At 39.8% G+C, this 26,422-nt stretch overlaps 1 protein-coding gene across 23 annotated transcripts in view; it reads right to left on the minus strand.

The window, feature by feature from the left end:
• kif1aa (kinesin family member 1Aa) overlaps positions 1 to 26,422 on the minus strand; it is a 48,818-nt gene that overhangs the window by 7,122 nt on the left and 15,274 nt on the right. For 3 of the 23 annotated variants that reach the window (XM_086284044.1, XM_086284041.1, XM_086284040.1), the window contains exons 9-38: positions 26,316 to 26,381; positions 26,207 to 26,224; positions 26,018 to 26,096; positions 25,587 to 25,665; positions 25,165 to 25,307; positions 23,745 to 23,783; positions 21,065 to 21,267; positions 19,990 to 20,069; positions 19,032 to 19,107; positions 18,329 to 18,408; positions 16,816 to 16,922; positions 16,647 to 16,727; positions 16,377 to 16,557; positions 15,322 to 15,394; positions 14,751 to 14,841; positions 14,517 to 14,665; positions 14,251 to 14,429; positions 13,788 to 13,925; positions 11,557 to 11,862; positions 8,684 to 8,802; positions 8,492 to 8,598; positions 7,568 to 7,703; positions 6,319 to 6,481; positions 6,128 to 6,218; positions 5,916 to 6,034; positions 5,757 to 5,812; positions 2,497 to 2,605; positions 2,347 to 2,413; positions 1,986 to 2,070; positions 1,789 to 1,894 (exon numbers count right to left, since the gene is read on the minus strand). In XM_086284044.1, coding sequence (XP_086140170.1) covers positions 1,789 to 1,894; positions 1,986 to 2,070; positions 2,347 to 2,413; positions 2,497 to 2,605; positions 5,757 to 5,812; positions 5,916 to 6,034; positions 6,128 to 6,218; positions 6,319 to 6,481; positions 7,568 to 7,703; positions 8,492 to 8,598; positions 8,684 to 8,802; positions 11,557 to 11,862; positions 13,788 to 13,925; positions 14,251 to 14,429; positions 14,517 to 14,665; positions 14,751 to 14,841; positions 15,322 to 15,394; positions 16,377 to 16,557; positions 16,647 to 16,727; positions 16,816 to 16,922; positions 18,329 to 18,408; positions 19,032 to 19,107; positions 19,990 to 20,069; positions 21,065 to 21,267; positions 23,745 to 23,783; positions 25,165 to 25,307; positions 25,587 to 25,665; positions 26,018 to 26,096; positions 26,207 to 26,224; positions 26,316 to 26,381 — 3,326 coding nt within the window. Of the gene's footprint in view, positions 1 to 1,788; positions 1,895 to 1,985; positions 2,071 to 2,346; positions 2,414 to 2,496; positions 2,606 to 5,429; positions 5,646 to 5,756; positions 5,813 to 5,915; positions 6,035 to 6,127; positions 6,219 to 6,318; positions 6,482 to 7,567; positions 7,704 to 8,491; positions 8,599 to 8,683; positions 8,803 to 11,556; positions 11,863 to 13,787; positions 13,926 to 14,250; positions 14,430 to 14,516; positions 14,666 to 14,750; positions 14,842 to 15,321; positions 15,395 to 16,376; positions 16,558 to 16,646; positions 16,728 to 16,815; positions 16,923 to 18,328; positions 18,409 to 19,031; positions 19,108 to 19,989; positions 20,070 to 21,064; positions 21,268 to 23,744; positions 23,784 to 25,164; positions 25,308 to 25,586; positions 25,666 to 26,017; positions 26,097 to 26,206; positions 26,225 to 26,315; positions 26,382 to 26,422 lie in introns of all 23 variants that reach the window. The other 20 variants (XM_086284051.1, XM_086284050.1, XM_086284054.1 and 17 more) reach the window with 18 other exon arrangements.

Here is a 26,422-nt window from a genome sequence, read left to right on the forward strand (position 1 = left end):
TTATGTAATTTATGGAAGTCTTTTGAGCTTGAAAGGTATGTAAAAACCATAACAGGAGAAGTAATTACTCTTTTGTATTCATTTTTTCTTTCTGCCTGTCTCCATTAGTGTGGAGAGGATTATCAAAAAAAATGCATGATATCTCTACACTCTTCTCACAATGTGTACCGCTATCAAATAATACCAGTGGCAGGCTGTAACAAAGCAATGGCCAGATACTGCTTCTGCACTACACTTTGAATTAAAATCACTTTAAAATGATGTCTCTGCAGCCTCTCATTCTGTTAAATGTTGGCTCAACTCCTCTCTTACCTCCTTGGTTTGCATCTGTGATAAAATGCAAGAAAAGGAGGCAAGGAAATGATGCATAAAATGAGTGTCTGTACAAAAAGTTGCATGTATAAAAGTCAGAACATATTTTTCTGTTATACATTCACCACAGCTCATTCTAACCTCTTTCCTGTGAACTTTGTGTTAGTTATGCTATTACTCATTAAGGGAACAATACACCTTCTCTGTTCTTCTGTTTTTCTTTATAAACTAGGCTCCAGTTGTACATCACACCCAGAAACATCATTTCCAGGGTCATTAGAAAAGTGAAGGTCAATCAGGTGATTTAATAAAATGATGAAATGCTGCATGTCAAATGAATGACTCTGCACTGAGTAGAAAACAACAACAAAATAGTTAAAGGTGTGTTAGTGATTTTATATTTAAGTAAAGAAATGCATGGCAGTGGAAAAGTTAGAAGGGCATGCATTTCTATTTTATACTGATCTGTTTACACAGAGTAAAATTAAGGTGCACGGTTAATAAAAAACACTTTTTAAACCTACACTGGGGTCAGTGATGAGAGGATTTAAATGAGAGGTGATGAACACAGTGAGATGCAACATGTAGGTGCAATGAGACAACCAACAGCAGCATATATTAACACCAAGGAGGGTCGCGCAGCCAGCATGGACGAGTGACTTCAGAGCTACTGGTGTGGTAAGTGTAGCTTTAAAGAGATTCTTAAATAACTCAAAGAAAGTGACTCTGGATCTGACCTGCTGTTGTCAGAAAGAGGGATCTACAGCATAGTCATGCAGTTACAGTGATAACGATAAGAACACAAAGGGAATTTGCAGAGTTTCCTTACATAACATTCAAGCTGTGACTCTGCTGCCATGCTTTTTACAACTTATATGCTTAGGGTGACCAGATCCCAGCAGATTAGATGTCATTAAAGATTTTGTGGGCTATAAATTATTTCATAAATCTCACTTGTAATTGAAGAACAAATATGGTTTACTTTTTACGAGCACAAATGGAAGCAAAGGCTTGTTTTAATGGTCTTTACATACTTGTTTATTTCATTTGTCTTTTCCAGAAAGCATTAAAACTGTTAGCTTCTGTTTCAGTTGCTATTCTGTTTCCAAATCATTTTAGGTTTTATGGTAACTTCATAAATCAGCGCACTTATTTTCAAGCCACATATTTCCTGCAAGCATCTGTTGACTCTGGTAAACATGAGCTAATCAAAATGTGGGAGAACGGGTTAATAAAATGAAGTTTGAGGACACCTGGTCACCCCATATGTGCCATGCATTTGCCGTGTGTCGTGTTCCAGTGCAGGAGCTGCCGCAGCAGTAACGCACACTCTCAGATAAGACTCACAAACATCAGAACCGTAAAGTGGTTTCCAAATTCAGCTGAGCTGCCATATAATTCAAAAAGCTATGGGAACACAGTAGTTTGCTATTTAAATGAAAAATATTTGCTTCAAACATTAAGCATAGTACATACCTGTCATCGTGCAGGGGCCTGACATATCCAACAGATAAAATGTTGAGAGATAGAATATTAGGATCAATGATGGTCTCATCAGATTCGGGCGTGTTGCGCAGACGTCCTGGGAAAGCAGAAATGCCTCAGTGAGAACAGCTCATACAGACTATTGGTAAAATGTATTCAGCTTTAGAGAAGCTGAACATCAGTCTTACCCACAACAAGCTCACGGACTTCCTTCCATTCTATGTCATTTCCAGATTCATGTACAATAGTAACGGTGATTCTCCTCTGGAGGCCCTGAAGAAGGAACAAAGATAGAGTGAGCACACAGAATATGCTTTTAAGACATTTTTCAAAGGTTGCAGAGCGTGACACATCCACTGAACAGGCTGTCTACAATTACTAAGACCAAATTGGAGACGATTTTGATGTGCGTCATTCTGGGTAGAATTGCATTTGCCCTCTCAGAGCAGAGCTATGAGAGGGCAAATGCGAATATCTTCAGGCATAAAAGATCCTTTGATGACAGTTGATTTGACTGCAACATATTTGCTCCCAGCCTGACTAAGATACCTGGTGCAGAAGAAATGTGCCATGGCAGGGCATTCCTCCTCTGTGGTCCACTACTGCAGGGATGTAGCTGAATGACAGAAAAAAGAGAGTCTCAGAGATTTCTGTGGCCCATCAAATTCTCCCAATTTTCTGCTGACTCGGGATACTCACTCCCCGTTCGCCTCCAGCTCGCAGATCTCGAAGAAAACCATGAGGTCATATTTACAGTGACAGGGTCCTGCCTGTGGACGGGTCATGGCCGTCAGTTTGGTGGCAGGTACTGCGTTGAAAAAGATTAGAAAGAGGATTATACAAGAAGGCACAATAGGGGTAAACCTAGTGCAGGCTAGCAGCTAACAGCGGGGAGAACAGCTACCTACCCTACAAAGGAAAGAGAAACGGGAGAAGAAAGGAAATCAGTGATTCAGGGAAGGAGCACCCACTCAGTACTGTACAAGAAGCTTTTTTTTCATTTAGCACATTTTCGATCGCTCTGTGTAAAGAAATAAAAGTCTGAACCATCCTTTAGGTGAGAGAATGCATATGTATGTCTTTATAAAGCACTTTAACGTTCAGGTGACCAAGTGGGGATATTTACAATGCCAGACATCTTAATCTCTATAAAAGCTTGGTCGCCTGATGGATAATAGTAAAATTTTTGTACAGTAAGTCTATAATGTTAATAAGACTGACTAAGAGTTAAAGAAATCCTTTAATTTCCACTGGTGCCCAAAAGCAGTTCAGAGGTAAAGAAAAAAAATCCATGCATCCCTTAAATTTGTCCCAAGCTGAAGCAGAAATCAATTTTATAAGAATAAATACAGTATAATGTGATGCATTGTGGGAGTTACTATGTATTTATATATATTAAAGGTGCTTCAAGTGTCACTTTTAGAGATGCAATATAATTCTTAGCCAATGGAATAACTGAAATAACAATCTGGTGGATAACTAACACCAATATTGTTCAGGTTTTAGTTTTTAGCTGTTCATTAAAATGTTTTTAAAAATGTAGCCAGCTCAAAACTGATGTGACACTACAGATAGACATATACTGCTTTAAATATCTGTACTGTTACAGGTTAAAAGTAGGTGAGACAAATTTGTAGCCTGTAAAATGGTTGCCTTTTTGCTGCATTTAATTCTTCATCTGTTTGTTTTCTACCTCCTTGGATTGATTGCTTTCCTATTATAACATGTGAATTTACTCCCAGGGATTGATAAATCTCAGGTGTGTTATACATGCATATGCACCACAATGTAGTTAACATTCCCATCGGAGAGAGTTTCATTCGTGGCAGACTAATATAGAAGAAAGGCACTGTGATCCAATCAAGAGGAGCTCAAAGAGGGAACTGCAAGGAGAACGCACCACATAACAGTGAACACACAGTACAAGAGAGCCAATCCAACTGCAGAATCCTGACACATGAAAACTCCCCTTTTATATCGATTAACTTGAGTTTTACTACACAGCAAGTAGCAACTAGTAACTGACACTGAATTAGAGCTGGGCGATAGAACGATAACGATATGTATCGCGATATAACTTTTACTCGATAGAGAAATTAAGCTATCGCGATAGACCTCGCCGCTCTTGTCCTCTTAAAAAAAAAAAAAAAAAAAAAAAAAAAAAAAAAGGGTCAGCCAATCCAAATCAAGTAGCGCAGAGCCGAACCAATCACAGCCGCAGCGTCACGTCGCGTGACTTGTTACGTACAGCACAAGTGCCACGCCGCACGTGTGTTTGTTTGGGAAGCAGCCAGCGGGTAATGGAGCCAGCGCATAATGGAGGAAATGAGTGTGCCGACTAGAAAAATAAACCGAGCGTGACCGAAGAGAAAACAGATGATGGTTCCAATGCCGGAGAGATTGTCGAACGGAAGAGCCATAGAAGTTCCGTAGTGTGAAGGTATTTCGGCTATTTCAAGTCTGACAAAAAACAGAGTAGCGTGCACTGTAAATTGTGCCGAAAGCAAGTCTGGAAATACAATAAACTGGTGCATGCGTCACACTGTGCGCCACGTTATTGTTTCGGTGAAATGAATTTCTACAATACTGTTACTGTTAATTCTACTCTCTGCAGTGTTTAAATGCTTACATATACACACAGTTACTGTCCGTCCACACATACGACTCGGTTCTGCTTCTATGCCCCAGCTTTGTTTACTTTTTCCCACCGAGGCTTCTAGACTTCTGATTGGCCGACATTTCTGCACGGTTAGGAATCTAGCGCCACCTGCTGCTTTGGCATGTTCATAGCAGCGTTTTCCTTCATTTCTGCCTTTATGTGTGGACGGGATTATTTTTTAAAACGAAAACGGAAAATCTCCGTTTTCAAAAATACCCGTGTACGTGTGGACGTAGCCTCAGTCTCTGACTGGAAGCGCTAATTCGTCATTCGGCTTTTGTCAGACTAAAGTAACTGTTAAAACTGTTTGAAAAGCTAAGCTATACAACAAGGAGAGATTGAGAATTTCCTTTTAGTTCTCAGTTTATTTGATATTGACAAAAGTTAGTCAGTTTTGTCTGTTCTTCTGTAAAACAAACTAAGATTTATTTTTAGAATTAATATTTTGTTTCTAAGTGGAATTGACAATTTAGTCTGTTTCATTTGTTCTATTTTGAAACTTAAACGCTTTAGCGGCTGCCTTTTGTGTAGTTTGCAATATTTGCCTTTATTTATCTGAAAAAGTCTCATGTTCCTTAAGTACATCTACCCTGTTGAACTTATTATGGGAAATAAATATTTAAATAAAAACAAGCTGCTGATTATTTCACATTTTACTTGTGAGCAACGGCACATTTAAATCTTACAAATATAGTTATTTGGCTCATATCATGATAGATATCGTTATCGCCTGAAATGAAAAAAACATATCGTGATATGAAAAAATCTCATATCGCCCAGCTCTACACTGAATATTTGTGTTAGTGCTTCATCTATGAGGCGACTCAGTCACAAAACCTTAGAGCTGGAAGAGATACTTTTAGTGCTTTTAAAATGCACTTGGCTCATTTAAGTCACACCAAGAAAAACACTCGATATAAAAAAGGGTTTCCACTTGCAGGATTCTCTTGGATCTGACCGATCAGTGACCAACCCGGCTTCTGAGCTTTAATAACTGAACAGATAGAGATGGGTGGAGCTGGCAGCTGAGCTTGCTCGTTTCCTTCCAGCAGGAAGGAAGCAGCTAAGCCAGCGGCAGACAGAGCGTGGCCTGACAGCGAGTCCACCAGTGACCCATTGAACACATCTGGGACCAAGTATCGGATGAGCTCCAGCGATTTCTCCCGGTCCGATGAGGCGTCAGGATCCACTGCTCGCACCCAACAACATGAAGCTGAGATGATACGACTTGCAAGCAGACGAGTACCACAGCAATACAACAAAAATAAATGATAAGACACGAGCAGAGCATCTTATTTACCTGGTTTGGAGAGAGGCATCACTCGTGGAAACTGTCTCCTGCAGGGGCGTAGTGGACTGGGTGTCACAACACACAGTTACGTATGAATATAAAGAATTGCAAGCATATTCATCATAGTATGTGTATAAATGCAGTAAATGCTACAAGCAAACACAGTACCTCATGACATCTTTACAAAGAGGAAGAAAAGGCTGCTTCTGGTAGTGGCCAAAGACTTCAAACACAATTGGCTGAGTCTTGATGTAGTCCACGAATGATCTAGTAACCTCAACAGCAATCTACAAAAACAAAAACAGTCCATTTTAGTGCCTAAACTCTTAAATACAGAACAATGCATAAAGCTGTGCAGGACACAAGCCGACTCTTCTTACGTTCTGCACATGGTAGAAGCCGAGAGGAGGGCCGCGGCCTGTGTTTTTTAGGGGTTCAGTGGAGAAGGCCTCATCATGGCGGTGGATGAAGCTAAAGACAAAGTAATCAATGCAAAGTTTGCATGTAAAACAGTAAAAAGAACACCAACGATCACAAATCTCCAGCGGAAATATTGTGAAGAGCAATTTACTTGAACTGGCAGAAGATGTCGGCATATTCCGCAGAGATGCTGGAGGCCTGCAGGACAGTCACTCTGAAGGTAAAAATATTACCGATCCTGAGATGTTCCAGAGTTGTATCGAGTGCTCCATCCAGACCAGGCTTCAGTGGATTCTCCACCTCATCTGATCCAGCTGCAAGGAACCACAAAAAAGAAAAAGGAAAAAAGAAAAATAAACGCAGGTTGGAAACTAGACTAGACATCCATGAAAGTTCTTTCCTAACCTAAATCTGGTTGGTGGGCGTGACCTTCATGTTTAATTTTTAAAGATTAAGCTTTGTTATTCGAGGATATTGGACAACCTAAAGGTTTCCCAGTAGCAAGGGTCTTGACTTTTCAGTGTTGATATTCTAGTTTTTTGATCTAAAGGCAATGAATAAATCATCAATCTACTTAGAGTGATCTATTTTATTGATCAAGAAATTCAGACACTGTTCATTCTACACTTTGACTTTGGTAAATACTGCATACATGTACGTGAGGTGAAAGACACTGCAAGATTGTATAACACTGTATGGATGTTATATAAATCCCTGCTGTTTAAAAAGGCCTCTCCTTTTACTCCTTTGTGTGTTTTTATTAGATTTAGTGGGTGTTTTTGCTTTTTTGATTGTTTTTTGCATCTTTTTTATTTGTAAAATGTCTGGCGCAGAATACTTTACAGCATCATTCTGACCATTAGATGATCTCATTAGTGTTAATAAAAAAAGAGCAAGAAGCATCTGGGTTCAAATCTCCTGGTTGTCTGAGGGGAGGTCGGTGAGGACTTCAACCACTTTTAGTAGTAAATTTTCTTTAGGAGTAAAGAAATGTGTTTTCAAAGACTTCAAAAGACAAGTTTTTCACATTTTTACTCATTAACAGATCTCAGTGATGTTTAGACACTTCTTTTTAATGTTTTTGTTGGGTAGGTTGCATTCCAGGTAGATGCTGAGCTGACTGTCAATAAATTCTACTGGAACAGACCAGGAATGGACTGGAGTTACCAAGAAATTGGAGACAAGCATTTGGGCTAATTTATACGTCTTCCACATGAGCCACCGTTTGCCATTGTCTGCCCTCTAAATCCAAGCCTATCTAACATAATTTCTTTTAAAGTCTTTCCTGTGAATTTTCAGTCTGCTGAGCCAAAAAGGAGACCACACACACACATACACACACATACAGACACAAGCAAACACGCAGAACATGTGTCCATTCACTCGTAAAATACGATTACCCGCACATGTGTTGTTGTTGACTTCATCAGCTGACGGCCCCATTTCTGCGTTCTGCCCTTCTCCCTCCACGATCCGAAGCTCCTCCTGAGAAATCCCAGTGTGGGACAGTCCTACAGAGCAGGACTCTGACTGGAACTACAGGAGCACAGCAGAGTGGTGAACAGTCCTCAGATTTTTAAACAGTTACATCATTTACTCATTTAGTTGTCTACCAAAACATTTTTCACTTATTGTATATGATAACGAGGGCTTTATTTTGCATTTCCCTCTTCATTTGAGCGCCACTATTGCATTCATTGTAGAGAAATAACACATTTCTAAATATAGTCACATATTTCAGATGTAGTTGGAATTCTCTCAAAGGCAATTTTAATGACGGGTATGGGTTATTTCTTGGTAATTTCTTCATAAAATAAGTGGATAAAAGGTCTGGAGATGATTCAGAGTTTGGCCCTTGTACTTGGAGGCTGTTTCTATAAATACAGAAAATGCATCAAAGGAAACTTAAATGGTAAAAGAAGTTCTTCTAAAATTGAAAAAAAAATACAAAATACATCTATCAGTTGGAGAGAAGGCAGGAATATTAGCAAAAGTAACAGTTTGGTGCCATCTGAGTGAAGTAAACGTCTACACTGGTGACACAGCGCTGTATGATGGCAGGATCCTTTCTTTACATTCGAGATAAGTGATTGGTCAAAGCCACTGACCAGCATGTTTGTATGGCCAGAAAACCCTAAATCTATTGAGAGGGTACATCGAGTTCTACAAAAATGTTACAAATGTTAAGAAGCCTTAGAACAGCGTGTAATTCAACTCTTTTTGTAAACACCTAAAATCACAAAAATTGTGACGGCAACTGTATACAGAAGTAAATCCTACACTGTGAAAACTAACTGTAATAACTATAGTGTGTTTTTCACTACCTTTTCATACTGCTGATCCTCAAAGGAGATTTTGGCAGTGCCCGACTGCCTCACTCCGGAGCCGTAGTCGGGAGCCTCCTCATCAGCTGGAGGGAAACACAAAGAACCTTCACCTCACTCCCTCCAGAAATCACACACAGCTTGTCCCGTCAATCGCTTCAACGATCGTGAGTCTGAGGATTTGAGCCTTACCTGATATGGCCTGTACTGCCACCCTAAGGAAGCCCTTTACCTCTCCCTTCTCACTGACAATGGCCACGCGATGGACGAGCGGAACCGGGTACAGCAGATTACTCAGATAAACAAAAGCCCTGCATGGGAAGCCAAAGAGAGAATAAAAGGGGGAAAAAAAGCATTAACAAGAACCAGACCAAGGAGACGTGCCACATTTGATAAAAATCACTGGACTGGACAACAGAACACAGAACTGCAAAGCAACCAAACAGAAGCTGGGACTGCTCTTGCGACGGCCATGGCTGCCCTTTACTATTGCTTTGGAGTGGGCTTATCCTTATCATCCAATAATGACTATATAATCAGGTCAATAATGGGTCACATGCAATAACCCTAAACTTTTGAGTTGTACTGATGAAGGATAGTGAGGCTAAGGAGCATGTATGTAAGGCTAAACTTTCAATTCTTTTTATTAACTTTAAAAATTAGAACCCAGCTCAAGACTTTGCTGGATAGCAGATGTTTTCGTCGTAAGCAATGAATTCATTTTAATGCATTGCTTTATGATCACATGCTATCATGACAATGACTCTATATAATGTATAAAGCCAAACTGAGAACTTAAAGCACTTTGCTACAGACTATGTTTCTTTGAGAATAGAAATTTGGGAACAGCTGCATTAGAAATGCTTTTCTTAAAAATAATAGAATAACTGATCCACATTTTTCACAAGCCAATAGGGATAGACATTTAAGGGTGGACAGCGTAAAAAAGGACAGGCTTATGACAAGATTGGTGAGGTGCAAATAAGGCATGCTCAGGACAAAAAAGGTGAACAAAAATGCTTTCAACTTTTTGACTCAAAAGGAATCAAAAGCAAATGGAACAGAAATCATCATACGGAACATGGCTCAGCTTGAATCAAAACTGCCAACAGCTTCATAGACTGTATGCTACATCAAAAACCAACGAATGACATCAGAAATCAAAGTGCACCTCCTGGGCCGGAGTGGTAATTTGTACAAAATAGGGGTACGAGTTCATCATCAGACGTATTCACGTAAAAACCGACAAAAAAAAAAAAAGGTCAAAATGAAAAGACTTGTGCTCTGGCATGCCTAAAAGAGACAGCTGCTGCAGAAACCAGCTCTTTCATCTTGAGATTTTGAGTCTTTGTTCGAACACCACTTAGCTCAAAAATTTTCAGATTCTTTCAACTGTATTCAGGTTTCACAGCACGGTGAGAACATTTCGCTGTTTGTTCCTCTTACTATGCACATCAGACCTCTATCTACTTCTTGAGCTGCATCAGTGCTTTGGGGAGTCAAAAGTCCTTTTTCTTTTTTATAAGCCACTATGATTTGACATACACCTCAAACAGCCGTTCAGCGTCAGCACTGCATAGAAACAAGAAGCGTACATGGACCCACTCTGGACTGAATTTAAGAAGAACTTAAGTAAGAGTGAGACGCATCGAGCCACTGTATACCCCCACTCCAAAAGCAAAGAAAAATAAGCATTTAGTTGAAAGAGAGATTAAAGATAAAAAGGAAAAGATGGACCTTAAAGTCCAGAAATGTCTACTCCAGTGTCCGCATGGTGTGGTACTCAACATTTTCAGCTCAAGATTTAGAGATACTGTGACAGCTAAGGCAAGACACTAAAGGGTCTGGTTTGACTTTGAGCAAGTGTAAGCAAGTGTTTAAGGAAATCAGTAAAAGGAAATACCACAATTAAAAAAAAATGTAGGAAAAGTTGTTTTCCAAATTTCGGTTGCAGCTTTCCAACTGAAATGCTTCATGCCAGTGTTAACACTGAACCAGCAGATCTCTGAGGTGGACAGTAATTTGGAGAAGACTTCAGTTTGACTAATTTCCCCTTCAAGGTCATCTCCTTGTGTAACCTTAGAGTGCTGGCAGTGTAGCGTCTATTTGAATCACTCTTTGGATGGCTGATGGATGACCACTTTCACCTGAAGATTTGCCATGGACTTTATGAAAATTAGGTCACTACGTTCATGTTCAGGATTATCCTTAATAAAGAGAGCTGGATCTCTATCTACAACCCAACGACCAAAGAGCTTTTTTCAGTGGAAGAGTGTCCAAGAACTAAGTCAGTCTCCTGGATTAGGAGATGCTGCAGGGCTGAAAACATGAGCCAGCATCCAAGGGCCAAGCCTGCGGTTCCACTAGTAACCACTTATCCTGATTCCAAAAGCAAGTCAATCCCTACTGACTCCCATGTTAAAATGCTATTTTAATGTTGACCTCTGTGATAAAGACCATCCAATAAATTTCTGTACCAATTTTGATGAATTCAAGCATTACAACCTCCGATATGATCACTATGGGGTCCAAATAAACAACATAGCAGCTGCCAAAATGCAAATAATGTAGCTTCAAAATGTCAAATTCACAAAATACAGTGCACTGACTGGAAATGCACAGTTTTACTTTAACATCCAGTGGCATCTGAGAACAAGCTGAACTGTGGTTTTGGGCCAAATAAAGACAGTCTTGGTCATATAAACATTGCTGTCATGCTGGAAGCTATCCAGAGGTGCACAAAGAGATAACCTTACAGGGGTGTTTGGCAAAAATCAACTTAGGTATGCTTTGCTTTTTAATTTTTATGGAGAGAATCACTTTAAGATCACACCTCATGTTTGCCACATAAAATAACAAAGCACACTATGGTTATATTTTGTATATTTATGCATACCCAGCCCACAACTCAAGGAGGGCTATGTGAAGATATACACGCTATTATTCACTGCTTTTCCAAGAATACTGTTCCATCTACCCTGATGTTTGCCAAGGGAAAGGGACCTTGCATCTCAGCGTGAAAGAGCTAGTTTCCTCCATCAGCATGCTCCTGAAACCTCACCAACCTTCCCACTACACTGAATAATGGTGAGCGGTCGTAAAAGGGATCCAGGCCTTCGCTGGAGCCTCGGCAGAGCTCTCTCTCATCATCATCATCATCATCATCATCATCATCCTCTACCCCGAGCTCGGAGCTCGGGTCGTCCAAAAAGATATCATCGTCCAGGTCGTCCAAATCCTCCAACTCCTCCTCCTCCCCGCGACCCTCCCGCTGCGAGTCAGCCAGCTCAGTAATTTCAGAGGTGGAAAGGGTCGGGGATGGGGTGGGGTCACTCATGCGCTCGCTCATGCATGTGTTGAAAATGGGATTTCTGGTGCAGCCAGAGACATGGGAACTAGGTTAGTACAGTTAGAGAGAAGGGACGCACTGATCCACAGGAGAAAACCTTCTTCCCTCTGAGTCAGAAACAGCTTTTATTGTTTGTTTCAGTGTTGAGCAAAGAGCAGAGAAAGAGAAGACAGATGGGAGACTGCAGAAAGCTACAAATGTTGTGCTGATCGTGGGATATAGATGTCAAAAACAAGTATTATTTCACCTACACAGGTATTCACTGTAATTTGCCCAGTCCTCATGCGCAGATTTAACCGCACATGTAAGTTTCTGCTTGGTGAGTGTCAGGGGAATTCAAATTTACTGTTTTAAGTACAGATTTTTACACATGCGTATTAAAAGAAGAGGCTAAGATGAATAAAATGTAAAGAAGGCAATTCAAGGAATGCGCGCTCTTGCAGGTAACTGTAATCTAAACTGTTAAAAAAAAGTGAGCAGGGGAAGGAACCAAAGTTAATCATGCCAAGTGAGCCAATCATCAAAGGAGCTCTGTCCCATGATTGATCACTTTTTAAGGGATCACATGCAAAGAACCTCCTTAAATGACAGCTTCAGTTCTATAGACCGAGGGAGTCCAACTCCAGTCCTCAAGGGCCAGTGTCCAGGTTTTAGATGTGTCCTTTATCCAGCACAGCTGATTTAAATGGCTAAATTACCTCCTCAACATGTCTTGAAGTTCTCCAGAGGCTGATAATGAACTAATCATTTGATTCAGGTGTGTTGACCCAGGGTGATATCTATAACCTGCAGGACACCGGCCACTGAGCCCTGGAGTGCCCCCACTCCTGCTGTAGACAGTGCTGTTTGACACCATATTTGCTCACAAAATGAATTCTGGTGACCAACCTGTTAACAGGCACTTGTTACAGTTGGATTTACTCCCAGCAATCACTGGATTACTGTAATGGTACTCTATATGCTGCAACTGAGCTTTGGCAGTGAATATTTATGTGTGTGAAATAAGATCATTTGCTCACGGGCTTGCTTAATTGCATCTAAAGGTAATGACAGAAATTAAACGTCATACAGATTTCATTTGAAAATGGCCAGTCACTTTGAATTATCACATCAGCCACATATGTACAAAGTGAGCTTGTATATAGTTATGCATTAATTCAACCCATCAGTTCTCGACAGCAGCTACATTTTTTAAATTTTTTAAACTGCAAGTGTAAAGGATATAGTATAAAATAGCAGTAAACTATTAAAAGCATTGAAAACATCAAATGTTGTGCATCTGGATAAATATACACCTGCTTTCACCTTTATAATATGGACAGACAGATTGAAAACCTGAAAAAGAACAGCTCAAGGGCACAGTTTCCAATGTTTCCATGTCTTGCAGGAGCTGAATAACATTAAAGGCTGGAGTGAGACGCTTAATATTACATAACAGGTGCAAGTGAGAGAGCGAGAGCGAGAGAGAGACACTGGGAGGCCATGTGCCAAGGTGGAAGAGAAAGAAACAACAGGTTTTGAGTAGGAGGGCTGACGAAATGTTTTTCTCAAATCTTGCATAGATGATTTTCCCATTGATGTAGAAAGCTCTGTCATTAGCTGGGATGTATTGTTATCAAATGTATTTGATACAGTTACTTCAGTTTGTACTGGCAGGTTTTATAGTGGCTGAAATACAAAGTTTGACAAGTAGGGACACCAGACTGAATGAACTGCAGATAATTAATGCAGGTGTCCCCATCATTTCGGAGTACACTCCACACACAGTAAAGCCGCATTTCCAACCCAAGTGCCTGGAACTTTAACTCTCAGGAACGACGTCCTGCAAGTGGAAAAGTGGACAGCAGCCTCCCTATATCCTAAATTTCTGATAGCTATGGCTAATACTGGTCTTTTTGGCCTCTGTATTTCTTATTCCTGTCCCGATGTGTTGGACTCAGTATTTACCTGCCAACCAGGCGGAACCAGGGGAAGCGATCGTAAAAGGGGTCACCTCCCGTCATCACATTTTCACAGTCCTCCACAGTACTGTTGGGCACATCAGCAGCACGATCATACATTTCTCTCATCAGATCTAGCCTCTGCCTGCAGAAAGCACCAACAATGAAGACATAAAAAAGAAACAGAGCAGGGTGTTAATGAGTAAAAGTAAACAGCTTGGAAGAAATAAAATAGCACTGAGGAAGACACTGAAGCATGGCTCTTTTTTTATTGCTGTTCGATATTAGGTTGGTAGATATTTTTAATTTGGAAGTGCAATTATTGAAGCGAATGTTTGCAATAAAAGAAACTGACTTACAAACTGAAGAGCACTAAAACAAGAGTTTCAGTGCGACACTTAATGAATTTTTGATTACCAAGATAAGTTTAAGATTTTGTTCATCAAAGACTTGCGTGCATGTTCAGCCACCTTAGTTTTTCTAATGTCCAATAGTGAGTTGCTCCATTCTTCTGATCTTGCACCTCCACTGCCACGATAGTACGTGGGAATTGTCGCTTCTCTCTGTCTTTAGTTGCCTCTGGGGGCAACAGGTCAGGAGGCAGGGGGGAGTAAAGAGTGTCTGTCAGCAACACAAACTGGAACTGCACCTGCAGGGGAAGAACGAGTATGCTCAAAGAGCCATTTCACAGCGTAGACCTGTGGATATATTCATCAGTCTAAATGACATTTCTAACCTTCTTCTTAAGTTCGACACTGATCGCATTAGCCTCCTTCAGGAAGATGGCATTTCCCCATAAGAGATCACGCAGCGAGGTGAACTGGTAGCATCGCCATTTACGGAAACTCCACACAGCCAGCTCTCTTTCCCTCTCCGTCCACTGCACTGTAGGCCAGAAAGAGGACTCGATGAAGGTATGATTATCCCTAATATAGATTTATAAATGTGTCTTTGTATTAATTGTTTTTACCTTCTTCTTCCGGTTCCTCCTCTTCTTCAGGGCCTTCTGGGTTATAACGGTCCACTTGCTTCTGAAGAGCCTCCAGCTTGCTTTCATAATCCTAATAATTTATAATTAAAGTTTTAAATACATGAACAAGCCATTCACGTTGAATTAATCATTAATAACTGGTGAAATGAAAGGCCCCAAAAAACTGCATTTAGACTTAAAGCGCGGAAAAATGTGTCGCGGCGTACAACTGTGCATACTGTGCAAATGTGTCTGTTATGTAATTCCAGGTATCGGTTCTTTCTCCTGCTGAGTAATATTTGTGAGTTGCAAAATTGCCTAGAAATTCCAGTAAGGTGAACTTTGCTTCACATTTGATCTGAAAACACCATCATAATTTTTTTATTTGGTATTTTCTGTAAATCTGCTCACTGATAATACAGTTTATATAATATAAACAGTAGATACCAATACTGAAATATACAAACTGCAGCTACATCTGTGTGTAAGACAGTTCAGATAGATTTTTTTGTTGGTTTTACTTTAATGATTACTGCTGATAGCAGTCAAAGCTGAACTCTCATTACCATACCAGTCTTTGCTGCTCTAGAAGGTTGCTGGCCTCCTCTCTTTCTTTGCGATACTGATCTTCCAGCTCCTGCAGCCTGAGGACAAAAAAACAAAGTGAACAAAAAAGACTTGATGTAGGTGGGTGATGCCCTACCTCACTGTGTGTTTTTAAGCCATTGATACTGAGAAAGAAGCCTCAGGCTTGGGTAAAGTGGCAACTTCGGTCACAGGACCACAAAAGCAAATTCTCACTCCATCTGTAGTCATCTACATTTGGAGATATGGAAGTTATGTCCTGACTTCTCCACCTTTCCTGAATGCAGGACCCCAGCACAGAAAAGATCAGACTTTAATGACAGTAGATATATATGACTTTGATTTGAGCATGAAAATGAGGAACTGGATTGGAGGTGGGTTACAAAGCAGCCAGTAGCAACAGTGGGGATAAAGCTATATAGATTATGCACACCATGTAAGAGTCCATGGTTACACTGTTTTTAACCTCACTGCTTTATCTGATGCTTTTTCTCTAATACATGAAGACTGGCTCATAAATTGCTCAGAAGTCTCAGACTCAGAAAATATTAAAAAGTAACTGAATGCAGTTTTAGAAATAGCTGCGGGTCTCTGGAGTGGTACCCTCGAAGACTGTTAAATTAAGACACAAGCTTAACTGCTGAGCCCAAATTAGAACAAAGTCCAAAAGAAAAAAAGAAGATCCAAAACATGTGGAAACAACGTAATCCAAAGCACAAAAATGTGGCAGGTACAAACAGAGCAAACAAAAATGAGCAGGCTGAGGAGACGACAGAACTATTTATAGACAGGGATTGATTTCTGACGTAAAACAGGAAAGATAGGAACGACAATCAATCATTCAAATCTACTCTAAGAATAAAAATACACATTTTATTCAGTTTATCTGTGCATTGGGACAAACTGTTTCCTTATTGCACCTTGCAATAGGTATAGCAAAATCTAGAAGAATTGGTGCAAACCTGGTCCTTTTTTTATACTAACTGTTACCTTAAGTTCCAGAAATGGACTTTTACTGTATCTTTATTCCTGAAGGCGTACCTCTGTTCCATTTCTTGCTTCATGTCAATGCCCTGTTTCTCCAACAGCTCCCTCTGAGCGAAGGCCCAGTCCACAGGCTCAACAGGGGTTTCGGCACATGGGTTCTTATCCCTGTCAGCCCGGGCCTGTACAGGGTGGTTAAAACGGAAGACGTGGCTCTTCCCCAGGATGATGCGATTTCCTGCAAGGGCATCACATCAGATCAGAGAGTACAAGTACAACATCTATGCATATAATGTTTGTGCTAGTTATGGCACAGGTTGCACCTACCTGATTTCAGAACAGTGGGTTCTGTCACCCTCTTTCCATTAACGTATGTCTCAGCTCCTTCACAAGGCTCAAGGATTACTGCTGCTCAGGAAAAGAAAATTCCATATGAGGCTTTGCTGACAACATTACAGCAATATTTAACTTTGATGTGCACAGATACAAGTCTCACTTTCTCCCATTGGGCCAGTAGAACTAGTGAAGGTGCAGTGCTCGTCCTTTATGAAGTGACCACTGAGGACTATATCCTGGCGACTGCTGGCATCTAAACGACCGACCCTAAAATACATAAAAGTTAGTATGAATATATATAAAAGCAAGTTAATAACACACTTCATCTATGTAACATTTAGTCCTTTTTCATTTAAAGGGACAGTTCACCTCAAAATCAAATGTAGTCTTTTTCCTCCTGCATGTCGTGCTTTTTATTCATCTAAATTGTTGGGCTATACAGATGTGCTGAAAGCACCTGAAACCAAACCCCAATCCCAAAACACAGTAACAATGTTTGTTTTCGGAAATCATGACCTGGTTACTTTAAAAATTCACAAACGTTACTGTGAACAGTTCAAAGCTACACCATCAGATCGTATCACTGTGCAGAAGAAAGCGTCCATCCACCGTGACAAGAGGCTCATGGTGGTGACAGTGTCACAGGAAGTAATCACTGATGGCCTCCTCCTTAGCTGGGCTACATCATTAGCCAGCCATACCTTTACTTTGGCTGATGAATCCATAGAAAAAAAAAGAATTCTGGCAGGAAGCTGCTCACATCAAGCTGAGTGAATTTCTTTTAGTAACCAGGCGGTGATTTCTGAAGAGCGACACTTCTGCTACTTCTCCTTTTGAAATCACATCAGTGTGACAGAGTACAATCACATAGTGGCTAATTGAAGCTAGCATCTAAGCCCATAATCTCATCACTGAGGACAGGGACCAAGAAATACGCCTTTTCTTTTTAACAACTACAGGAATTCTCATCCACTTACTGCCTATTAAAACCATTACAGCTTTATGGCATGTCCATCTTTCATATACAGTTTATGTATATGAATATATTCATTTATGATATAAATCAGTGTATGTAGTGAAAAAAAACAAGTACTAAATACAATACAAGGGTCAAAATGGGCGACAAACCACAATCTCCTGGCTGATAAACCTGTGACCAACCTTCTGTGGAAAATGTGGGTCTCTAAATGGGGATCACTATCTCTCGGTGGCCTATGTAGCCACATTTGGGCCGCTGGCGGAGAACATTTAGTGCCAGTGAGGCACAGGCATCTGACACAACATTATATGACGCCATGTGATGAGAACATGTTTACAATGCAGGCCTGTTGTCTCTTGAAGTTAGATTAGCATAAAAACAATGTCCTTTTTTTAATCAGTATCGTTCTAATACAGCAGATCTTAAACTTTTTCTGGTGTGCCCTCATCATAAGCTGACCCCACACTTTTTATGAGTCATTCGCAATAATATGGGAGGCATCTAATAATAAAAAGGATCCAAGTGGGGTTTTAATTAAATAAAGGTCATCATGACAGCTTCAGCAGACTTTACTTTCTACATAAATCACATTTGTTTACATCGCATTTTCTCCTGGTCTCCCCTGCAGTGGTTTTGTCCTCTCAGGGTGAGAACCACCTTCCTCTTATTACGCTGTAAAATGTCAGCCTCTAACCTGGTGATCCCGTCTTTGATATAGTACAGCAGGCACTCAGACATCAGAGGGTCCTCGTTGAGGTTCACCAAATGAGGCGTCTGACACAGAACGGGGAATATTTCACTGTTAACTTTCGGTAAGCAATATGCATGAGTCATTCAACATCCATATGTTATTTACATTATAACATATGTCAGCTGTGCACAACAGGTGGTCTGAAATACAAGCTCTCCCAGTAAGAAACATCAAACAATCAGCAATAGTTAAAACCATGCAGTCACTCCCCACAGCGTCCCAGCATGGAGTGTTTAATGAAGTCAGATGTTTTGGGGCTGCAGGCAAGCAGCCATAAATCACTGAAATTAGGGCACTGCTATTATCTTTTCCCCCATGTTTACACCCATGGCTGCCTTCGGTGCAGTGAGGGAGTGTTTGAAGTGAGTAATGAAGTAGATTTAGGATAACACTTAATGAAACAGTGAAACTCTCGTCTGATCTGCCTCAACGAGGCTCGAGCACTCATCAGAGGAGACACTTTAAACACTTCAGAGCTACAAACCTCGTTGGGGGAAAACAGCCCGACTGTGTCGATAAACACGGGCTCGGGCTTTCTAGGGCTATCAGTGGGCTTTGGGGGTAAATAAACAAGCACAGCAGTGAATAATCGAAGCGGTAAGGATTATATCACAGTGGTTTTGGAGAAGTAGAATACATCTTTTACCTTCTTTGGAGAGAACACACCAACTGTTCCACCATCTTCTCGCATTGCTACACCCATTTCGGCCAGCAGGGCCTCTCTGTTGACGAATATCATCAGCATACCAAGTGAGATATTTTTTTTAATGTAAATATACTTTTTTTAAACATTGATTCAATGAGAAATGTTCCTAAATAAAGCATAGACCCAATATTATTCTGGAAGTGGCACCAATTGCTCTATACTCAGATCACCGAAAGCTTTTATTTTTGGCCAAACAGTTACTTTGCCAGATTAGCTCAATCTGATCACAGAACCACAGCTAGACGTCACTGCTTCTACAATCCTGTAACCTGAGGACATGCCACATCAGTTTGGTTTTCTCGTTGATTATAGCTTAGCCTGTAGTAGGTTGCATTTGGTGCAATATGACGTTATTCCTGATTTGAGCCCAGAATCACAACGTTAACACAGCGTTTCCTGATGGCCGCTGTGGTGTAGGTGATCCAGCCTGTGACTTTAATCTCAGAACACCAAGGTTTCTTATGCTTTTTTATCTTTAGTTTTTGCAGGTTTTGACTTTAATATCTTTAATGTCCTTGAAACTTTGAATATTTACTACTAACCTTAGAGACCTTCTTTATTTTTTATAAAACTTTTATAAAACTTTCATAAAAACAAAAAAAAGTTTGTTTTTTAAAGAAATATATTTTCCTGCAAATGAACAACTGTAATCTTGGAAATTTAGAAATTTTAATTCAGGAAATTGTCCTTTTTTTCCTTTGAATATTACCTCTCTCATCTTACAGCATTTAAGTTTTTGTATGTGTGTTGTAATCCTCCTGTGTTTCTCTTTTCTTGAATTATTAGGATGTTGTTCCTGTTTTGGCATCTTTAGTATTTCCAAAGTTTAATCTTAAAGAGGAATTTAAACAATGCAATAAAATAAATTAAAATAAAACTAAGCATCTGGTTGTCTTACCTTTCCATTCTAATGGCTTCTGTTCTGCGAAGTTTCTCTTCCCAGGTCTCATTGAGCTCAGCGATGATTTTCTCTGTTTCCTGACGTTAAAAAATAAAAAAGTGTGGTGATAATCATTTAAATAATAACTATATCTGGACTTAATGCAAAGAAACATCCAAATTCAGCAATGAAGCAATAGAATTCCAGTATTTTATTAGCTTACTTAATTGCTTACTTTTTTAAGTAGCAGAAATTAAATGACCCATATCTGTGATTTCATTAGATGACCTTATGTTGGCATGTAAAAAAGGGTGTGAATATAATGTCTTTGTGCCATAACGTAGAGCTTCATTGAGTATTAAAATGGCCGAAAGAGCCAGGGACACAGATAAAGGGGGGCCTGGGGTGACCCTGCTCTGCTTGTCCTCCTTGGTGCATCATTTTAATTATAACTACACTGCTCATAAAAAGCTTGATTGGCATTCACCAGGGAACACCAGAATTGGTAGGTGTCCCAGTGGAGCCCCATTCTCTTCACAGATGAGGTTCACACCGAGCACGTGTGACAGATGCCACGGCGTCTCGAGCCTTTTTCACGTCTGTCACATGTGCTCGGTGTGAACCTGTGAATAGAACTGGTTGCCAGTTCTGCTGTTCTTTGATGAATTGAGTTGCATTGTGGTGGGCTGTGAGTACACGTCCCACAAATTCTTTGCAAAAATGCAACGTGTACTGTGTTTGCATCGATAAAATTCAGAATTTTCACAATATGCTCAGTGTGTAATGGCCTTAGTCTGGGTTTTGGTCAGAAATATGCGCGTGGGAAGCCTGTTGGTGGTCATTTTGTTGGGCTCTGGGAATTTCTGAAGACCCATTTGTTTTTAGGAAATCAGGTTTTTGGTTATAATCTACTGGAAATGCTCAGAAAGGCAAAAAGTATAAAAGACCAATTTGGTTTTTTGAACTTTTTTATTGAATCTGCCCACAATTAGAAAGACTCTGAACCTCAACAAATGCTTGGTGAATCTCACTGAAGTTTTATTTCCTGACTGTGTAAGACTGGGGTGGGGGTTAAACTGGGTTTTGTGCTCACCTTCAGCCTCTCGATGGCCTCCTCGCTGCCTGGGCTGAACATGATGCGATCGTGCAGACTGGCAATAGATCCGGCCCGACTGGTCAAGGCTGAGAGAGATGGAGAGGGGCTCATCCCCGTCATGGCATTGGTCACTGTGGAGAGATCATCCCTTTGATTCACAGCTTGGCCTTTATTGTTATTGTTCTTGTAATCGGATATGTCTGCCAGGGTGGGACGGGGCGTGGGGAGTGGGGACAGGAAGCGGGGATTGGGGTAATCGATAACAGGGAGTAAAAGGACGGAGAAATGCAGACAGAAAAGGAAGAGAAGAGAATAGAAAAGAAAGAAGACACGTGTCTTGAAACAAATCTAACTTACAGAGAGAAATTTGAACTGGTAGCACAGAAGCGAGGGCAGCACCAGCAGAAAGCCACAGACAACTCAAATGATGCAACAAGGAGGCCATCCAGCCACAAGACGACTCAACGAAAATGTAGCTACCATACAAAACTTCAAGCACAGCGTGATATGCAGAACCATTGAGAAACTGTTCGAGCAGCATGAGAAAAGTTTTCCATTACTCATTCCCATTCAAGCATCTCTACCAAAAAATTAAAAACTGTCACCAGTTATGGAAAACAACAAAGTACGTGAGCTCTGCAGAGCCTGTGTGCGCAAACACGATGACTCATTTTTAATGGCGTCTTATTTTCTGCACAGAACATTAGAAAGCCAGAACTCTCAATTAAGATTATTATCTAAAAGCAGCAAGATGCATTTACTGCTCAGCATGCTTTGCTGAAATTATTAATGTCAAACAAATTACTGGAAGCAGAAATCCATTTCTCTGGTAGAGGATCAGACACAGCGATGAGTTTGTCTGATTAGCTTTGAATGAAATTTCTGGGTAAATCTATTATTAAAGTAACACATAAAAAAGGGCCCCTTATATTTTTCTGTTCAGAGCTTTATCTTGGATTTATCGTGGCACCTGAAAGGCCTGAGCAGAAAGCAATAATAACAACCTTGCTGCTGCTGCTATGGCAACACAGAGCAATAAACTGGCCAAGTGTATCACACCCATCCATCTGGACAGGCTTCGGCTCGCCAAGATTGATCACATAATATTGCCTCTGCGGTTAATTAAGTTGTGTATTATGGAAAGACTGTAAAAATCTATGGCATGAAAAGTGCAGAAGACCTAAAAGATCCACTATTATGTAAGTGATTATATGTCTGAAGACTACATCATCACCCTCATCTTATCGTTCCTCTGTGCCCTGTTATCCTGCCTGCCAACAGGCGTTGACAGACTGATGATTTGTAAACTGTAAAGGGAAATGTAACAAGGTAATTATCCAAATATCTTTTTAAAGTAGAGACATTTTCTTTCTCTTAAAAGTTCTATTTTTTACAAATGACCTTTTTCAGGGAACTTGAGAACTTAGGGATCTAACACAGGAAAGGTGTTATATCACCTGGTCCACTTTTATATAGCTTTATAGCTAAAACAGGATAAAAACATTTTTTTATATGTGCTGCTGCCAGTGTGGTCTTTAAAAAGACCTTAATAAACATACTGAGCTGTACTATAATTTTTAAAAATACATAGCTTACTTCTGTTCAAATTATATTGCTACTATTGACCAACTATACTGTACGTTTTCTTTAATTTATTCATTATAAAATACAAAAAAACCCCCACTTGGAATAATGTTTGAAATGGAGATAAAGGCAGCATGATTTTCAAATCTCATAAACGCATATTCCATTAACCCCAGAACACTAAATATTTAAACTGAGACTTTTTACTCTTTCATGAGAATATTTGGAAGGAAGAAACAATTAAGAGGAAAAAATTAAGGGAAATATTGCTGCTAATAAGGTTAACTGGCAACAGGTTAATAACAGGACTATAATCCTCAATCAGACAAGGAAGGAACGTTTTCCTGTTAAGAGTGCAGAGGGGATGCTACACAGTGGGAAATCACCCTATCCCAACGTTTTTGATTGTGCTGCTGCCATCAAGTTCAAGATGAGGTCATCTTTTTCTTAGACTGTTTTATTTTGTTAATTGAAAATAAAAATATGTTTATGAGATTTGCAAATTATTGCATTCTGTTTTCTCACAACATCCAAACTTTTAAGTTTGTTTATTGAGGTTTATTCAGATTTTTATTACATCGTTATCTATTTTTTAAATGCTTTGTGAATATATTGCTTAGAATATATTAGGGGATTTAATTCTTTACTGCACTGTATTGCATGTGTCATTAAATCTTTTTATGTGATATGTGTGTTTTCTTGCCGGAAAAATAAAGCGCGTCGTACACACACAGACCTGCCAGAGGAAATGGATGTCACAATTTCTATGTCAGGGAAATTAAAGATGAAATGAATCCCATTATGGTGCACAAGCTTCCATACTATATTGCTCCGCTGACCTATCAGTGCATCTATAAAGTCATACTCAGATCTCTACAGCACCATAATATAGCAAAGCCTGAATAGGGATGGAAAACATGCTGTTTGTATTTCATTAACATTAGCTTCTCGCGTTTCACTAAAAATCATGTAAAACAATCAGAACAGTTCCTTTGGTGCTGCAGAGAACATTGAAAAACCACTTTAACACTGCCACATTAATCAGCTGCGATTCTAAGCTGCAAAGCCAGAAAGCAAGAAACAGAGAACACACATTTCAAACCCTCGATATCAGCACCAGACGCTCGATATGCTGGGAGAAGAGACAGAGAGACAGCACAACACCTTTAGTTAAATTCTCCACAGGTAAAAATGTTCATTTAGCTATTGGTGAACACCTGAGCACTGCAGTCTTAATATGCTCTATGCGCTCCAAACATTAATCCTGATCTTTCTCTGGGAAAGGAACTGTGCATGGTTTCAAAATAATATAACATCCATCTAATACATCTGTTTGCAGTACTGCAGTAAAAGTGGTATCAAGATTAGAGACGCAATGAGCTAATACTATATGTTCTGGCCAAAATTATATATACTTTATAACTTATATAGATATAATTATATAAATTAACCAAAATTAGTGGATTACATTTTGGGAAAAACAAGTGTAATATAGTCTAAGCTAATGCATAGGAGAGGTGAGTCATGAGTGAGCATCAACCTCTAACGAAGTATCAAAAACTGCAGTTCCTTTAATGTCACCCTGAGGCTGGCTCCAAAAATGAATCAATCCCATGTTAAAATATTCATATATTCAAAAATGTTTACAGCCAGTTACAAAACAGTTTCACCCTCTATAGATAATTTTTCTACTATAAATCAACTGTTCAACTTTGTGTCTTTGTGCAAACAGGCTGCTAGGATTCTCCTGCTGATGCTGTTTTACATTACTGAGCTGGAACTCTTGACCATATTTGTTTTTTTCAACCATTTTTAAATGATTTGAACAAATATATGGTTTGCTGTACAGCTCATCCAAAAGTTTTGTGTTCCACCAAACACACTATAAACTGTTCAGGTGCCTAAGAAAGGGAATATGATATCAGTGCTTGTGGATAACTGAGGCTGTGGTATCTGTAATGGTTTCTGACATAAAAAAGTGCTACTGAGATGATACCTAATCAAGATGAATTCACTTCCCAATATAAGGAGATGTATAACTTGTGCTGTGTTATTTATGTAAGAGCACCCTGCCTGTCTAAGGACAGGAGTGGAGGCAAAACATTTCCTCTCACATAGCTGGTATGATGTGTTAGCTTCAGATGCTAATGCTAGAAACAACGCCTACACCATTTTTTCCAGCCTGTTTTTAGACACAAATGGGAGAATAATGCATTCGTGCCAAGTTTGGTCCTACTGCTGTCTGAAACCACTTGCTATCTATTCATTTTCATTAACTTCTTCCCACTGATTTTATTGCCCTGGCTGGTTCTTAATTTGCTTCTTGGCCTATTTGAACAGATCAACATGTCTGTGAGTACATCACGGCTTCTGTGAGCACAGGGAGAACAAATTTGTTTGTGAGTGGGCTGAGCTGAGGCTGACTCTTAAAAAAAGGGTCCAAGACCATTATGAACAATTTAAAATTCAATCTACAGATAATGGGCACATAAATCCAATGAATGGTCCCTTACTCTCAATGATGTCACCCAGGCCTTGAGCAAAGAGGAGCTCTTTCAGGCGAGACACCTCCTCCTTCAGCTCACGCACCAATCGGTTGTTGGGATCCTCGTTAATGACAGCGTTACAGCGAATCTGTTTGGCACGGTCAGCATACCTGGGAATGCAAAAGATCACTGAGACACAGGTGTGTGAGGAGAAACACACACATATATACACATTCATAATTCCCCCGACATCCCCGTCTCTGCAGCCCGGAGCTGCAGCTGCAACCCGTGAAGGATGTTTGAAGTGTGAAAGTGAGGCAAACCTCTGAGGGAAACGTGGATTACACAATGCCTGCGTTTCACCAACACCGGTGTCCTTCAAAGCAACATTCACCAGCTGTGTGGGAGGAAAAATCTGCAGCACAAAATGTGCTGTCTGCTCTGTTTACCTGAGCGTGCTAAGGGTCTCATCGTAGTTGATATCAGCTGGACTCAGAGCAGCAACCATCGCAGTTCGAGAATTTCCCCCTGGCAGAGAAGAACAGATGTAAATTTATGCTTTGAGTTCAGAATGTGTACTTGATTGTCACTAGTTCTGCATGAATGTGGTGTCAGGAAAATAGGAAAACACTCTGTCTGAACAAGTTAAAATTTAGATTTTGCTACACCCAAAAAATGTCATTTGATTACATATAGTACAATTACATAAGTACAACATAAATCTTACATTTAACAGAAAAGTTGTGGTTTGCATTAAAATGTAAAAGTGATTAGCTTTTGGGGTTCAGACGCACGATTTTCTGGAGGGATTCTTTTACATATCACAGTGATGTTAGAAATATTAGAGACATTCAATGCCTTTGAAATACGGTGTTCATACCCAAATTTTCTCTCAGTAGCCAAGTCAAAACTGAATCTCGGTATGGAATGAAGCTTTCTGCCTTTTTCTTCTTTTTATTCTGTTTATAAATAAAAGACACACAAAAAGTCAGCATGAATTAATTTTTTCTGTGTTTACTATAGGTTCAAATAAATAATGAATTAGGATAATAACATGTGAATCACTCACCTTATTCGGCCCAGAGCCCTAAAATGAAATGAGACAGTGGAAACTGTAATTTTTATCCAACACAAAATCGACTTCACCTTAAAAAATACAACAAATGGTTAATACAGACCATTTCTGCCAAAGCAGAGATGACTTTCCCCAGCGTGGTTAGAGATTTGTTGATATTTGCTCCTTCCTGTGACAGAACAGTAGGCAGATAAGGATTACGATGACAGT

Source organism: Aulonocara sp. 'chitande type north' Nkhata Bay, linkage group LG23, assembly GCF_057382095.1.
Source record: "Aulonocara sp. 'chitande type north' Nkhata Bay isolate Kocher_YH1m ecotype deep benthic linkage group LG23, A_spYH_male_GT1.1, whole genome shotgun sequence".
Lineage (NCBI taxonomy): Eukaryota > Metazoa > Chordata > Actinopteri > Cichliformes > Cichlidae > Aulonocara > Aulonocara sp. 'chitande type north' Nkhata Bay.